Source organism: Chelon labrosus, assembly GCF_963514085.1.
Source record: "Chelon labrosus genome assembly, chromosome: 6".
NCBI lineage: Eukaryota > Metazoa > Chordata > Actinopteri > Mugiliformes > Mugilidae > Chelon > Chelon labrosus.
The window spans coordinates 8,624,881-8,642,691 of NC_140342.1; the positions used below are offsets into that span (position 1 = coordinate 8,624,881).

The 17,811-nt window shown below is 42.2% G+C and overlaps 1 protein-coding gene across 1 annotated transcript; it reads left to right on the forward strand.

The window, feature by feature from the left end:
- Nucleotides 1–12,465: 12,465 nt before the first annotated feature.
- rgs18 (regulator of G protein signaling 18) lies at nucleotides 12,466–17,408 on the forward strand. Its single transcript, XM_084545676.1, has 5 exons — nucleotides 12,466–12,629; nucleotides 13,160–13,264; nucleotides 13,465–13,526; nucleotides 14,085–14,251; nucleotides 15,550–17,408. Exons 1-5 carry the CDS (start codon nucleotides 12,508–12,510, stop codon nucleotides 15,802–15,804), a joined length of 711 nt encoding a protein of 236 aa, XP_084401802.1. The 5' UTR covers nucleotides 12,466–12,507; the 3' UTR covers nucleotides 15,805–17,408.
- Nucleotides 17,409–17,811: the final 403 nt, after the last annotated feature.

Sequence of the window (17,811 nt, forward strand, 5' to 3'; positions counted from 1 at the left end):
TTAGACACCTTCAGACAACTGTTTGCATCTAACCGAAACTAACAGATTTGCAAGCTAACGTGTGGGTAACTGAAAGTAGAGCATGCAAAGGCGTAATAAAATGATTAAGCCGTCAACATTTGTGGCATATTACAAAATTATGAAGAAAACTCGATACAACTAAATTACAATCTATAGCGTACCACCCATCTCCACCAAACAGTACAATGACAACATTAGCAAGCAGGCGGCATACGACACATCTCATGGTGATTTTACTGGAATACAGGGACTAGTTTGCTAATCAGTGGACTCCTAAAAAGTATAACACAATGAGATCCTAATGCAAATCTTGTGTGTAAACACACAGATTTACAGTTGCAATCAAAATTATTCAACCCCCACTGCAAATAAGGTTTATTTGCAAAATGTACAAATTAGCAAAGGTTTGCAATAAACAAATCAAGCAAGAGCAACTTAGATAGCTCAACACAACTAATATTACAAGTGGTTTCTCCAAATTCAACACAAAATGCCACTTTTAATGACCACTGCAGTGTCAGAATTATTCAACCCCCTGAATAGAATTCCTCATGAGAGTACATATTTGGAAATCAGGTGTGATTTGAAGCTCCCCTGATGCAACCAATCAAGGTCTTTATTATTTGCATCAGGTGTGCTTGAGCTAGAACACCTCAAATACCTAGACTGTTGATGGTGATGTTGTATTGCATGTTGGAAATATGGCTAAGTCAAGAGAATTGTCCAAAAAATTCAGAGAAGAGATTATTGACTTACATAAACAAGGAAAAGGTTATAAAAAGATAGCAAGGGCACTGAATGTTCCTAGAGATACGGTTGGAAGCATAGTTCGCAAGTTTAAAGTGAAAGGAACAGTGGCTACACTACCTGGACGTGGCAGAAAGAAGAAGTTATCAATGGCTGCTACCAGAGTCCTGAGGAGGCAGGTGGTTAAAAATCCTCGACTGACTGCGAAAGACCTGCAGCAAGACTTGGTGGCAGCAGGGACTGAGGTTTCAGTGTCCACAGTAAGGCGCACACTAAATGTTGAAGGGCTCCATGCCCGAATTCCAAGACGTACACCACTACTGACCCAAAGGCACAAGAAAAGTCGGCTCCAATTTGCTCAACACTATATTGAAAAGCCAAAAAGGTTTTGGGATTCTGTTCTGTGGAGCGATGAAACAAAACTGGAACTTTTCCGGCCTATGGATCAGCGGTATGTCTGGAGGAGGAAGAATGAAGCATATGCAGAAAAGAACACCCTGCCTACAGTGAAGCATGGTGGTGGCTCAGTGATGCTCTGGGGCTGTTTTGCTTCCTCTGGCACTGGAAACCTGCAGCGTGTAGAGGGCAAGATGGATTTAATCAAGTATCAGGAAATCCTGGGAGAAAATGTCATGCTGTCTGTGAGGTAGCTGAAGCTTAGACGTCATTGGACCTTCCAACAGGACAATGATCCCAAGCATACCTCAAAGTCCACCAAGGCTTGGTTTCAGAAGAAGTCCTGGAAGATATTAGAGTGGCCATCACAGTCACCTGACTTGAACCCCATTGAAAATCTGTGGTGGGATTTGAAAAAGGCGGTTGCAGCACGCAAACCCAAGAACATTAGTGAACTGGAGGCCTTTACCCATGAGGAATGGGCTAAGATTCCCCAGGAACGCTGCCAGAAGCTGGTGTCTGGCTATGCATCACGTTTGCAGCAGGTCATAACAGCAAAAGGGTGCTCTACTAAGTATTAAAGTTGCTTATCATTAAGGGGTTGAATAATTTTGACAATGCAGTGGTCATTAAAAATGATATTTTTGTGTTGAATTTGGAGAAACCACTTGTAATATTAGTTGTGTTGAGCTATCTAAGTTGCTCTTGCTTGATTTGTTTATTGCAAACAGGTACTAATTTGTACATTTTGCCAATAAACCTTATTTGCAATGGGGGTTGAATAATTTTGATTGCAACTGTATTTGATCCAGTTGGATTGAGTGGGCAGTGAAGTGTATTGGTGCTGACTGCTGTGTCAAACAAATTCTAATGTAACTGTTAAATATATGATAGCAAATATAAAAGTCCTTAAATGTACAGATAGTAACCCCGCAGTTTAAAATTTAACGACTACTACAATGCGTGATGTCAGATAAACAGCTCAGATGTAAATGAACTGTTACATGGGGGATGAATGCGCTTCACTTCCATCTGAGGCGTCCCACACTATGGGACAAAAACACACCATCAGAATGAGAATACAAGCACGCAGTCATCCCCTGTAGTCCGAGTTGCCGCTTTGACCAAGGCGTAGTTTTTATGTGTGACCTGGTTTCTGTGCATATTAATTCTGCCTCCATCCTCGCACGCTCCCAGGCTGAGGGATTTTCACAGATAACGGTCTGTTTATAGTACACTGATAATTGGCGCAATGTGTTTCACAGACCATCAGCCAAATAATTCACTGTAATTAGACCGGCCTCATGCAACGTGAGAGCAGTAGAAATGAACTTCCAGAGATTGCGGTCTGCCGGAGACTGGGATGAAAGGCAGGGAGCGGAGAGGGAGCGGAGGAAGAGAGTCTGCAACGACGAGTTATGAAACATTCAGACCTTGACAATAATTCAGAGAGCAGAAGAAGAGAAAGCAGGTGGCACTATGGCAGCATTTCATTATTTACCATAAACAGTCCAAATGAAAAGATGACCATGACTCTGTAATCATAGGCACAATAGCAAGCAGTGGGATGAATATGATTTTCTCTTACAAGGCTAAGATCAGCTAATGAGAGATTTATATATATATTTTTTCCAAGGTTACAAGTTACAAATATTCATATCAACAAAGGAATAATAGTTTCTGCAACATTGTGATGGATTTGTTATTCATGCTGTACGTGTAGAGAAAGTGTTTCAAAAGGTGACTTTTGGGCAGCAGGATAGCACATTGAGCAGGGTCACTGACCTTAATGCCAGAAGACTCTGCAAGAAACCATCTTACCAAAACGCCCTTGAGCTTGACATTGAATCCCTACCAGCTCCAGGACTAGTGGCCTGTAGCTGACTCTGACCTCTGGCCTCCCTGCAGAGGAGGGGGGAGGGCATAAAAAATAAAACCTCTCTGCTTTTAGGCAACAAATCTGCTTTTGCCTTTGCGCGAGTGAGATAGCTGCATCGGTAAAAGACGATGCAGCGAGAAGCAGGGGCATTCAGTCAGAATTAAGCATGTGAGAAATTAGTATTTATCTACAAAAGCCAGAGGTTTTTCTGTCTGGGGTGGCTGAATTGACACGCATTAGTGGTCCTACCTAAAATAATAATGAGCGGAATAGAAATAAAGTCCATTTCTGGCTGCAATCCATTCACCATAGAGGTATTTCATCAATATTTTAGGAATAGCAACAGGGAATGAATATGTTATTTTTACCCAAAAAATCTAATAGCACAGGACAGTAAAAACAAATTGCACAAGCTGATGGACTAGTAGAATAACTCACATTCAAACTCCAATCTGTGTCACAGCGTGGGTCTGTAGTCAGGCAGTCAAACGCGTGTTACATTTCTTGCTACGGAGAGGTCACATGTGAAATATCAAGTGTGTGGCTGCAAAGTTTTAACAGTCCAGCGGCGTCCAGGCTCGCTCCGACATCTGTCATGGCTGGAAATAGGGCAACTTCCTCCTCATCCAACCCGAGCAGCGAAGCCATTTGCTGCTTTCCTCTCTGGTTTAAGCAGTGACGCAGATGCTTTCAGCTAATAGATTCAAACGATCCCCGTCTATACAGGAAAGTCATTAGCATCCATAGAATTTTACAGCAGCTGTGTGTGTTCCTGCATTTGCTTCATATCTTATTGTATTACCACGCTAAGATTTAAATCCAGACAGTGTATTTTCATGTACTGTATGTACAAAGATCAGCCACAACAATAAAACCACTGACAGGTGAAGTAAATAACACTGACCATCTTGTGACAATTCGGTGTTCTGCTGTCATTCCTGTGACATGTACCACCCACCTAGGCCAGACCAGGCTACCCCACCCCATAGCAATGACACTCTTTGATGGCAGCAGCCATCCCCAGCAGGATGCAGCCTGATACAGACACACACACACACAAAAACAATTTAGGAATAATTCAAAAACTATGAAGAACAGCACAAGGTGTTGCCCTGGACTCGAAATTCACTAGCGGAACTCCCCAACTGATCAAGTATCTGTGGGATGATTCACAGAGGTCCCTCCCCTCAACCCATAGGACCCAAAGCCCCCCACAAACAACATTCTGTTGCCAGACACCACAGGTCGCCCTCAGAAGGCCCATGTCTATTCTCTGATGGGTCACAACTGTTTTGGAGGCAACAAGGGAGACCTACACAATGTTGGGAAGGTTGTCATAATGTTATGGCTGATCAGGCTGCACATATTTATATATATGACAAAAGCCAACTGACTGAGAGATCAACCAATTTATGCGTTTTCTCATTCATCAATACAAAAGTTTGATCTGATTATGAGGACAGGCTTGCAGACGCAGTCTCGCCTCAGGAGTAAATGTTTATTGATCAAGAAAGACTTAGGCATGTAAATTCTGATTTGTATGTGTGTGTTGTCTGCCGGGTCTCTGCAGAGTAGAATCCATCACTATTGGCATGTGGACCTGATTACTGGAGAGACTCTGAAAGTCTCATAGACCTATGATAAAGAACTCTGTCCAGGCCTCTTTACAACCACATCACTCAGGGTGTCTGCACAAAAGAACAGTGCATTCCAAAAAAATAAAAAAATGCCTCACATTGCAGGCCTCGTCTTGGCAACATCGCCTTAACTCGACTCTGTCCCAGCAGATATTCATGTGTCCTGTGTTGTGAAAGACATTTAAAATCCCTAGAAAAGATGTCTACAATATAATTTGCAAAAGAAAAGCAAAATAAGATAAAAACCTGAATTTAAAAATTCCATTAAAACACAAATGTCTGAAGAAATGTGGGATTGTCGGTGAAAACAGATGTAATATTCATGGGGAGGCAGTGTGGCAGAATTGCGCTTGCATTTGACTCTCATTTGAAATGGTAGTAAGATTCAGTAGCACAGCCAATTTGTTTGCGAGAGTAGGCGAGGTGGTCCATTTTGATTTGAAATACCATACTGGCAAAAGGAAGAAAAATAAAATGTGAAAAACGATCTTCCCAGCAGCGCATATGGTAATCAGGATAGAGTTAGCATTTTGCAAATGCAGGCAGAAAAGCCTGGTTTGACTGAGCTGCTGGCTCATGGAGCCGGTGAAAACTCTACATCTTTTATGCATCTTAACAGTTAACACACACAAAAACGCATCATCCCGTTCTGAGTCTCCAGCCAACCTCCCAATGGAGAAACATACTGCTATTGAAACTCCTAACCGGATTACTCATGAGAACCTAGGTTTTTCATGTTGTGATGATTTTGGTGGTAGTAAGATTCCTCAACACATCATTGGGTGGCGGCATTGAGTCTACTTTGATAGGCAAAGCAGACTCATGCAAGGCAAATGTATCAAGGATGCTGGCCTGTGTTGACAGCTGGTAGCATTGTTTCTTAGGAAATAAATGTCCAGGCAGTGATGAATACAAACCGGATAGCGCATCCACATTTGTGTTAAAATAACGGCTGAGCCAATTAGCTTCATTGTCTTCATTATTTCCTTATTCAGGTGATAAATTATTTGAGCAACAGTCTCAGTAACTTTAAATGATCAAATATAAACATTTTCAAGAGTGTTCAACTGTTTTTGGTTGGTTTGGCTTGAATTATAGACCAATCAGGCATAACATTATGACCACCTTCCTAATATTGTGTAGGTGTCTCCAAACCAGTTGTGACTCATCAGAGACATGGGCCTTCTGAGGGTGTCCTGTGGTGTCTGGTAAGAGAATGTTGTTAGTGGATGCCTTTGGTTCCTATGGGTTGAGGGGAGGGGCCTCTGTGGATCATCCCACAGATACTTGATCAGTTGGGGATCTAGTTAATTTGGAGGCCTGTTTTTCATGTTTTGTTTTAGTTGTTCCTAAACTGTTTTGTGTGTGTGTGTCTGTGTCAGGCTGCATCCTGCTGGGGATGGCTGCTGCCATCAAGGAGTGTCATTGCTATGGGGTGGGGGTGTCTGGTCTGGTCTAGGTGGGTGCTACATGTCTAAGTAACATCCACAGCAGAACACTGAATTGTCACAAATTGTTCAATGTTATTCACTTCTTCTGGAAGTGGTTTTATGTTGTGGCTGACTGGTGTGTAATGAGCATTGGTTAAAACAAATTTCTTACAATATTTATAATAATATTTGAGAAAAATTTTTCAGCGTAAGTTCCTAAATCTGGTGTTATCATTTCACTTCTGGCGAATCAACACATTCTAAGTGTGTGTTCATTTCCCATATCACAGCCATTTCACATTAAACCATGGCAAGCTTTCTTTTTCTTTCTTTTTTTTCTTTTCTGTACATTCCCCTTTCATTTAAGCCGACAATTCGCACCCGCACGCAGCGGTGGAGGGAGCACCTGCGTGACTCACAGACAAGGAAATGATGTCACCGGCTTGCGGCCATGTTGCTGCCGTGTATAGCCTCTGCCGTCTGCTGCTCAGGCGGATCAGCTAAAAGTGGAGCTCATTTCCTGGAAGCCCTCGACCTTCTTGTAAAGTCTAACGAGGGAGATCCCACACTTGAACACAAAGCTGTGAAGCGGGCAGACCTGTGAAAACCATTTTATATGAATAGCGTGCTTCAACAGATATAAGTCTCTGAGCTGTTAATGTTACTGTAACCAGATGAAAACACAAAACATCACAAGATGTTAGCACATCCGTGGTCTGATTATTTGACTTAACTTCTAAGTATTCATACAATTAATTCACACAGCTTTTAAAATTTTGAATCCAGGTTATACCATGGTGTTTGTAGGTTATATATGAACCAGTTAACTTTATCTCAAATGCCTAATGTAGCAAAAATACCACTTTTCTGTTAACATACAAGGACACTGTATGTGTAAACAAGACCTCTGAAGGTGCCATGTGGCATCTGGCACCTAAAACTATCTTGTCCTTGTGATTGGTTCCACCTGTGCAGTGGCTCAAGCTGGTTGTGAAGAGAGTCTCAAGCAGTGCCCCAGTGGGTAGATCCCAGGTCTCACGTGGAGTGTTTTTCTGAGAATTTAATTAATCACATGAGACCTGATGGGCCCGATTTTGCCCATCAAGATATACGTATAATATCCGACTTTTTGTTTTGCATTCACTGCACATGCAGCCCAACCGCCCGGTAGGAGCCGTCAGTGCTGCGCAGCCATCTGCACAACTGCAAGCTCAACGGTGGAAAGCACCGCAGTTGGGCACTGAGCTTAGCTTGCCGCAGCGTCGGGGAAAATGCCCACCTTCTGCAACGCACGGGCGCCAAACATAAGTGAGCTGAGAGCTCGTGAAAGCAATTAATATTAAATAACATCTTGGATGGGAGTGGTAGAGAATTGCAAATAAAGGTTGATTTACAATTTAGATCTCACAGTACGCCAACTCATGTTTAACCCACATAGCAACCAAGAGAAATCTCCCTTATGATCCACTTGTGCCCTCATTAGCAGCCCACATACAGTACAGAAGAACACATTTGGACATGGTTTATCATGTAGATACGTAGTCCAGTGCAATCTATTTCTAATATCCTGCACACACATTCATTCATTCTCGTCCTCTGGAGGGTCACAGGAGGTCTGGAGCCTATTCCAGCTGTTATTGGGCGAGGCGCGGGGTACACCCTGGACAGGTCTCCAGTCTACCACAGGGCTAACACAGAGAGACAGAAGGAGCATGTCTTTGGACGGTGAGAGGAAGCCGGAGTACCAGGAGAGAACCCACGCAGACACAGGGAGAACATGCAAACTCACACAGGAAGGCCCCAGACGGCCGATGGATTTGAACTCAGGACCTCCTTCTGCACACACATACAATATCGTGTACCTTTTACATACAGGAAACTTTGAGGAGCATATGCGAAAATGGAAGACAACATCCATAGAGAGACCTTTAAATACACAAAGCCACATTTATGTAGAATGTCACCGAAATCAGACACCTGACATCCAACATATTGTCATGTTAACAGTTGCTGGAGTCTATGCTCTGACTTTCTCACTCCCTGTAAGGAAATGCCAAGCTCAGCGCAGCATAGCACAGACTGGGAAGTGATGTTTATAACTTTCCTACTCGGAAAAATGTAGACTCAGTGCCTACAGGTAGAAGGTGCCAAATAGTGCAGCAGCAGTGTACCTGCTTTCCTTTATTTATAGGCAAAGGAAGAAATCCCTCTCAGTTCCCAACTGTGCTGCTGGAAAAAAAAAAAAAAGTTGACATTCTGGACAAAAGGTTGCCAAGATTTGTCAACTCTTGCTTTTTACAGTATTTGCTCACAGCAGTGCAGAGATGTGTTTCTGATAAATAACATGAGAAAGTAGCCCCTGATAATACAGTCAGATGACCATCCACTACAAATTGGCATAAATCATCCAGTATCAGATGATGTGGTCCCACTCAGCCTGATCATCCCACTGTTAAAATCTGAACTCATACCTGAATGCACTCAGGCTGTCTGCTCCTATCACGATACTTCTGCCTAAAATTGTCCAAGAGTGAACTCTGAATTCCAAACTGACACACATTTTCTTTGTTAAAACTTTTTTTTCCCTTTTTTTTTTATTATTAATAATTCAATGAACGGATGAGCACAAATTCAATCTCAAAAATGGCACAGATGCATATAACGATTCAAAGCTGATACTATTAAACAGAATGTCTAATATGGCAGATGGTGCTCAGAAGTGGAATGTCTTCACGCGTCCGTCCTGGTTTGACATACTGTACTGTATCCACTGGGGGAAGATCAGATCCTTATCAATGCCCGGCCTCTGAGTTGCTGAGCTCCCAAATGATTTTCTCTTCATCATGCTTGCAGTATCTCACTTTTAGATGAAAGCGATTCCGCTGAGGCATATTGTTATGAATGCAGGAGCACAAAGAGAATAGTGCAAATCAGATGCATTGTTTCAGTAGAATTCCAACCTTAGCTCCATTTCTGTTTTTGTTTGTTTGGAGTTGCCTGTATATATGTGTGTGGGTGTGTGTGCGTGTGTGTTTACGTGTCTGTGCGTTATCTCGGCTGTTAAATAAAGTCTGCGACACTCTGACATGTAAGCTGGTTTATTTTCACCCTATGTACAGACATACCCCAGGCAGACTAAACGTACTTGAACAGATGTTTTCAGACTGGAAGTAACAACTCCCCCCTCCTTCCTTCACCCGTGTCAGCATTTTGCAGTTTCAACTTCATCACTTCCCCTTTCACAAAGCAACAACCGAGCCACACTCATAAATAAATGTTATCACTATCCACATACATGTTTAGGAACAAAATGGGGCAATGCTGGAACATTGCATGCAGTTGACCAACATACCACAACCACACATCTTTTCTTTTTCAAGTTAGTGGAACTGCTGTGTGCTGATGCTGATTATTGTTTCTTTTAGTGACACTCCAGACAAAGTGGTTGTCCTGGATCCAAATTGCTTTTACACAAACCTCTTCTCTGGTCATATGCTGTTTGCACGTGTGTCTCTCTGTTCACTCCTTGTGTCTATGCCAGCAACGTTATCCTACTGCATGGCAAACCAACCACGAAGCTGTGGTACTGGTGACATAGTCACACAGTTAAAACTATAAATAGCAATATTATTTCAAAATGATCGAAGGAAACACTTCCAGTCTTCTGTGCCCAGCTGCCAGTGGGACCTTCTTGGCTCGGTGTGTTCGCGTTCGTATTGATTTTGTAGGTTCCCTCGTCCTGTATGTTGACAAGAGGCAAATACATACGGCAGAGCTAAGTGACTGCTATTTAATTTGGTTTCAGTGATTCAGCAGTCTGCTGTTTACCTGCAGGGGAAGGATACTGCAGGTTCAGTTTATCGCACCACTGGGCTGTGCCTGATTGCATTTACAGAATTTGTGTCTTTTAATCAATGGATATTGTTTTTTAACGTGAAAGGGGCTTTATTTAGCTTGTTGCAAGTCTCAAGGCTGTGTGACAGGCAAAGAGAATGTTAACCTTGCAGCAACTGTGTGCCTTTGACTGCTGGACTGATTGTGCAGTCCGTGCTTGCTAGCCGCACCTGAATACAGGCTTCAGTAGCTGCTATTTAGCAAACTAAGCACCAACCGTGTGTGTTTGCAGAGTGTGTTGTGACTGTTGCTACCTCCAAATGGAACTCGTGAGCTTGTGGCTACAACATGGGAAGTCATGTGCCCAAAATGTCTGGCATTAAAGTGGTAATATCAGTCATAAGTCATAAGAAAACAGCTGCTAAGGGAAAAGCTGACATCTAGAAGTCACTGAGACTAACAGTTTAACAAGCAAATGTCACATCATTGGTTGTCTCTTGTGATATTCAGGACCTTGCAAGTACACATTTTTTATAAGGTCTGAGTTCACAAGTTGTGACGTCTTTGCTGACGAAAGGTGGAAGTGGATGTTTAATACATGGTAATTTAGTCGTAAACAGCTCCAGTCGCAATTTTATAATTTGTCTGAGGACAATGCTGGTGATGGAAGAATGACAGCGGGCATGGACATGGTTTTTGGCTCTCTTGTTGTGTTTATGTGTGTATGTTTTGCTTATGTGTCTTGAATATGAATGTATAAATAGCACTCAGATCAGATGTGGCCCTTTCATTGTTGTCGTACTATTGGTACTATTAGTACTATTAGTCGTACTGTTGCCGTACCAATAGTGCGACAACAGTACGACTGTTCTGTTCTGTTCTTGCTAAGCTGCAAGAACAGAACAACCTGTGGCTTGTAGACGGTGGCAGTTGCCTAACGTCAGTATACGCACGACTTACCGCTGAAGTTACCACTTACCAGCATTTTGTGTTCCCTTGCTGCAAGCTCCACTTAAATGGAGCAAAAAATGTCCGCTGTGAATTAGACTCATTTATACACCCGTGCTTTTCCCATCAAAGTGTCTGTTATAAAAAAAATGGACTGTTCTCCTGATACCTATGTTCTTTCCTCTTGTCCACATAGTGCACGACTCATCAAGTTTGAGATGAGCATGACCTTTCGGTAAAAACATTCAGCTCTTAAAGATGAATCTTCGGCCCAGTTTGCCTATGTTGGGCTCCATTCCTCTTTACATTTGCTTGATCGTCTCTGGTCGTGCACTCTGGATAGGAAGCATTGGTTGGGAAGCACGGTGTTGCTTTTGCAACGCCGTGAAACTCCACCAACACCACAGCACGAAGGCCTTTTAGCTGATTTACCAAGTTACACATATTAAAGCAGCCATGCCTACCTTTGCCTTCCTGCTCAGCAGTTGAGCAGCTTTATATGCCAGTTTTCTCAGTCTTGTTCGTGTCCTGACTCCTACAGTTGGCGTTAACTTTCAGTTCTTAATGACATTTCAGAAAGTGGATATGATATCTTCTCATAACCTTCACCTGCCTTGTTGGCATCACATAACTTCATCTCAAATCCTCAGCTTAGTTGCTGAGAAGAACCCGTCGGGTGATACCTCAAACTCATCAGCAGACCATGTGTAATTATAGGTCTGGACGAACCTCAAAAATCCTGACGAGTTAATTATATTCAATTAGGAATCATTCATTTGTTTATGTGTAGTCAGAACTAAAGACACGGTCTCTGTAGACACCTTCAGTGTCTTTCTCAAACACAGACATCACATTTGTCTCCATCTGCCCCAGAATGCACCTGTTCCCTGTTGCTTTTTCACCGTGTCACAATGAGTTTGTCTTACTCCATTAAGGCTCTGATGTCCTGGAAAGAGCTAAGCCCAGTCTGAGCGCAGACACATTTTATTATTCATTACATTTCATTCTTTCCATCGCTGCAGTGTCTGGCCTTGTTGGTGGCACAAGCGGAATGGCAGAATAAGTGACCTCTCTTATAATGCTATGGGTTGCATACTTAAAGAAGACATTCATCAACAAGCTTGATGCTTCTCAGACGACACTGAGCGCATAGCTGCGCCAGCAATCAGAGTATATAAACTCACACTGACAACAGCACTTTTTTTTTTTTTTTTTTTTATTCTGATTTAGTCAGAATTGCTCCGGTAAAATACGTCAAAGCAGTGCTTACAGTGCGTTCTAATAATCAAGATATCATCTCAAGCAAAGACACAAACAGAAAAAAAAAAAAAAAAAAATAATAATAATATATGAATGAATACATACAGTTGTATTATTTTTTCAAAATTCTAAGTAAACTCTTGACAGGATGTCAGAGCCAGGGGGTTTTCTGTTTCACAGATGGAGCCGTTAGCAGTAAGCAGTCACACTATTACAGGAAGTAGAGCAGGTATGGGAAATGAAATGGGAGCCGTGTTTATAAAAGATGAGGTGGTTCGACGAGTGATGGGTTAAACATTTTTCAGCGAGCTATTTGTGGCCTTCTGCTTTGCACGCCAGCTACAGACAGAACAGCATGGAGACGCTTCTTTTTCTATTTCCTCAATTCAACTACATGGCCCCAAAGGAGGAAGCGTATTTCAAAATGCTTGGTCCAGAAGACTTACAGGCACCAAAGATGAAGGACGACAGTAACAGGTTGGTGTATGGACGTTCTTTTCTTTTTCTTCTTTCAAATGTTTACTTGATTTTGGAGTAATTTTATATATATATGTATATATATATTTTTTTTTTAGAAATACTGCAGCTAGTGTCAAGAAGAGTAGTTCAAGTACGATCAGAGAAAAAAACAAGATCAAGCGGCAAGTTTTGTACAAAGAGGTTTTATTGTAATCCACACCAATATAACAGATGTGTGAAGTTTTAATGTCATAGCTCGTCTGAGTGGGATTAAAAGTCACTACAGCTACACTACACAAGGCTTTTAAAAGCCGTCGTCTTCCTATATGAGTCCCCGCTGGGTTTTTGCTAAAACTTGACTTGTCTTGCGTTTCATATTGTACCACAAGAACGTTGTGCAAGTCTGTTGTGTTGTCTTGTAAGGCACCTTAGAAAGAAATGTGTCTTCGGGGAGAAAAGTCTGTGCTAACTTGCTGATTTGGTGAACAGTGCCACGACTGCAAAAAACGAGTTTGTGGAAGTTGATGTAATTTCTCTCTTGTTTGCAGACAGAAAGACAAGGAGAGGAAGAGCCGACTAAGCCTTTTTCTCACCAAGTCAGGCTCTCATGAAAACGTCAGTCCCAGCAAGAAGACAAATACGACATCGAGCAAGTGAGGCCAAATCCTTTAATTTCACATACAGGCGATATGGTTTCCGTCACTTTTTACTTCAGCCTCTCTGTGAATCATTACACACTTACAGAAACACGGCATGTACACGTCTCTGTGAGAATCCAAAGCACTTTCTCTGCATCATTAGGAAAACCTGACCACATGATTTATTAATTTATATTTATTTATTTTTTTTGCAGCATCCCAGCGGAGATAGCTCTGCAGTGGAGTGACTCCTTTGAAGAACTGCTAAAGCACTCAGGTCAGATTAATTGCCAGAATCTTTTAAAAAAGTGTCAGATTGCTGCCCACAACAATATCTTCCGCTGTCAGACTATTTGCGTCATTTGAGCTGTAAAGTTTGATAGAGGCAATAAATAGTTAATGCACAGAGCGGTTTCACTACATCTTTTAATGTTTCTTTGCTCAGGCAGTAATAGAGAAACTGTGCAACTTCCTCCTAATCACAGAAGTTGCACTTTGGTGCCACAGTGAAACACTGTAATCCACTGTATGTGCTCATATGGGAATGGTTGAAAGTGCCTAATGCTGTTTATATGCCCAAGTATTATTGATATACCCAATAATGCAAAACCATATGGACAGTATTACTGTGTAATTATAAATGCAGTTAAGCTTTATACAAGATATCTATATAACTGAATAGTTTAGACTGTAGACTGTTTCAAATTATGCAGGTATGCAAAATCAAACTAAATTTAACTAAGATGCTCAGAAAAGCCACTTCTCTGTCTTTTAACAGCTGTTCTGTCATGATAGCAACTAACACTGCATCCCCATTTCTGTATCTCTACCTCAGATGGGGTGGAAACCTTCGCTCAGTTCCTCAGGACAGAGTTCAGTGAAGAAAACATTGAGTTCTGGTTGGCCTGCGAAGAATTCAAGGCCATTGATTCAGAAACCAAGCTGCTGTCCAAAGCCAAATACATTTATACAATTTTCATCGAATCGGAGGCGCCTAAAGAGGTACGTTATGCCGTGCTTATTTACCATGAACTGCATGAATGTTGTGCAGTAAAGCATAACCGTGCACGAGTGAGCATTCACGAACCCCTGCGGTTTAGCATTTTCTTCACCTATTTGTCAGCGAGGGCTGTTGGAGGTTTGAAATATTTATGTCACTGTAATAAGAATAACGGGGTGGAAACTCAAAGGCGCTGCATAATCATGAGCCAGCGGCAAGCTGACCTTTGTGAACAGTCATTAGGAGCTGCAGCTCTCAGAGGTCATGCATCTTGGTGCATGCGCCGGTGCAAAGCAGGTCAGGTTTATTTCTGTGCGAGGCAGTTGCGGTGTCTCGAGCAGCATTTTGCAGTGAGGATGCGACCACCATCTGATACACTTTCAGGGCCCGTGGCAGATATGGCCGTTAGAGAGCCTGGTGTCTGGTTGAACGTTTTGAAATTCCTCTGCACAACTGGAGAGAGCATCTCCCACACACTTTCAGTCTCAGACGACTTTTTTTTTTTTTTTTTGAGCACGGCGCAGAGGCATTATAGCGTACACCAGCTCAAATGATTTGCAGGGAGATAAAAATGTAAATGGATGTAACCTTCGAAAACCGGCGGTGGAACATACGCAGTTTCATGAATATTTTGCGAGCTGTGTTAGTTAGCCAGTAAGTTCACTGCCAATTCACCGTGTGTAGCTGAAATATGATGATTTTTTATTTTTTTTTAAAAGCCATTCACATGAGACAGAATACAAAGATCCGAATCTGTGAGGATCTGATGAAGCCTGTGCGTGCCTGTTTTAAACATACTCCTCACACGGTGCCAACAAAATCAAAGAGTCTCATCTTTATTTATCACCACAAGACCACAGATTCTAGTTTAGATTCTCATGACCTACCTTTAGAAAACGCTCTCAAGTTCGACATGCCGATACTTGAGTCATTCATAGATCCTCTGAGGCAGGTTGTATGTATGTGGTGGGGAAGATGTTGCCTCTCTCCACTGTTTCAAGTGATTCTACCTTAAAACTGTTCTCACCAGTCAATGTTGGGGTTTCCCCTCTCTTCTCCGTACCGTCTGATGTGCTCTCAGTCAGTACAAGTCCAGCCAAATGTACTATTGTTTTATTCAGAATGCAAATCTACCACAGAGGGCACAAAAATCCCCAACTCACAAGCACTTTTTATAAATTATCTATTTATCTCTTGTTTAAGTATGGATTGAATGTATGTCATTTTTTGTTATCCATGCCAGTAGCTGTCATTCCCTGCGGTTCTGTTTTTCACGACGTCCTCATTTCCTCTCGCTCAGGTCAACATCGACTACAACACCAAGATGGCCATCCAGAAGAACATAGCACAGCCCACCAAGAGCTGCTTTGAGGCGGCCCAGATGAAGGTCTACAGCCTGATGAAAAAGGACTCCTATCCCAGGTTCCTGCACTCTGACATTTACATGCGCCTCACCGGGAGGAGAGGCCCCGGAGGCCCCATGATGCGCAGAAGGTCGCGCTCCTGTGTGTTCAACAACAGGGGGGAGGCCACGACCGAAACTTCCGCCTGGTAGCCGTAGCATAGCAGGGGTAGTAGCTCGCCCTGTGAAATGGATTATTACGCAGGAGACGACCCATGATTTGCGGCACAGTTGTCGAAACGTAGTGTGTGGTGGAGAGGTTTGTAGTCTACAGGTTTGCTTCTGCAGAGTGTGTTTTTTTTTTATAACCACAGTGGTCACAGTGCATTATTCCACATACACTGCAGTGATGAAAATATTCCCAGTGCTTCTTATATGTATGTGAAAGGTAAATGTGTAGCTACAGCTTGCAGTTGGCTATCTTAACTTTGCATGTGGTAACAGAGGGAAACAGATAGCCTGGCTCTGTTCAGCAGAAACAAAGCTGAAACAGCAGCTCCACTAAAGCTCCCGGAACAAACCTTAATGTCTTGATTGTTTCATTTGGACACAAAATAAAACCAACACACTTCTACAGTGTTCACGGGTTGCCTGGCAACCTCACAGGAATGACAGCATCTAATGAAGCATATCTCCCAGTTTTCCTGTTTCCAGTCTTTCCGCTAAGGTGAGCCAACTGGCTGCTGACATGGAAGTGGTATTAATCTTGTCATCTAAGCCTCGGCGAGAAAAAAAAAAAGCACGGAAGCTTGTTTCTTAAAATTTGGTACAGTTTCTTTATGTATTTAACTACATAGCAGGATAACAGCTGACACCATTAGCCTTCAGGGGCAAGAATACATTCAGAACAGCCACAGGGTTATCTGAAAATACCAGACACCTTCTGGCCAATCAGACTGGACTGTGGTATAAAATCAGGTAACTCTACAGCATTTGTAGAGCTGCACTGCTTATTGACTCGACCTGCAGTGATGATTTTTTATTTTTAGATTTTCCCAGATCTCTCTAAACTTGAATGACAAAGGGACAGAATCTCAGAGGAAGTGCCTCCATGTTACTGACAGTACCCAGCCAGCCGTACAGGCGCCTGCAACTGAGGCAACTCTCCTGACTTCAGACGTGTTCCACTTCACCTGCTTTGTCTTCCAGTCCAGCAGCAGCAGCACCGTATATGACATTAATGCAGTCGGTTAAGGTGCACAAGCTAATCTGGCCGTGTCTCGTTAAAATGAATCCATGATTGTATTCCTTGCACTGTCCCCTCCAGACTAACTTGCTGTGACAGCCTGCAGGCACAGTCACCACAAAGCACTGAAGCTTTTTAAGAAAGGATATGAATCTCTTACTTTAGTTATTAATTTAAGTATTCCATTTTCACACTCAGAAAAAGCATGTATCTCATGAATACTAATATTATTTTATATTAATTATGATTGCTGTTCTTCCGTTTGCTTCTATCTAATATAATTTATGTATTCCTGTGATCATATGTGTTGACTTTCCGTTGTAAAATGTACATATTATAATATGTGGAGTGACTCAAATAAACACTTTCTTATATTTAGACATCGCCTTTTCGTGACGTTAATTAGTTCCAATGACCATATCTAAACGTGACAAATGGAGCCATAATGTGTGCGTATTAGACTAATGGAGAAAACTGTGATCGTGTGTAGCTTTCCATTGCAAATCACTGAAAAATTAATAGACCTTATCAGTTCCCACCACTCTGGCACAGAATTATTCATATTGCTGTATATGTATGCACAAGCTATACTTCTCAGAAAGACAAAACACGTATGAATTCCAAACTGTCACCCCAGAACTCCTGAATGTGTATACAACAAAAGGAAAGAATGACATCCCGTTGCATGAGGCTGTTTACGCTCAGCGCTGGTTTTGCTCATTAACACAGAGGTCAGGGTTTCTGGTAGCCTTCAAAGAGATAAACCCCATCTTAGCCCAAGTTTCTTGCCATTGCACTGGAACCTGTGTGGAATACCTCACAATTCGCATTAATTATGCATCCACCTAGACAACGGCAGCATGCACACACTGCAGTTCTTACTGTCTTCTCGCACATATACTTATTGTAATGGTCTGTTAACAGAGATCGAAACTCAGCAGGCCTACCCGATACATCACAGAATACAATTTGTT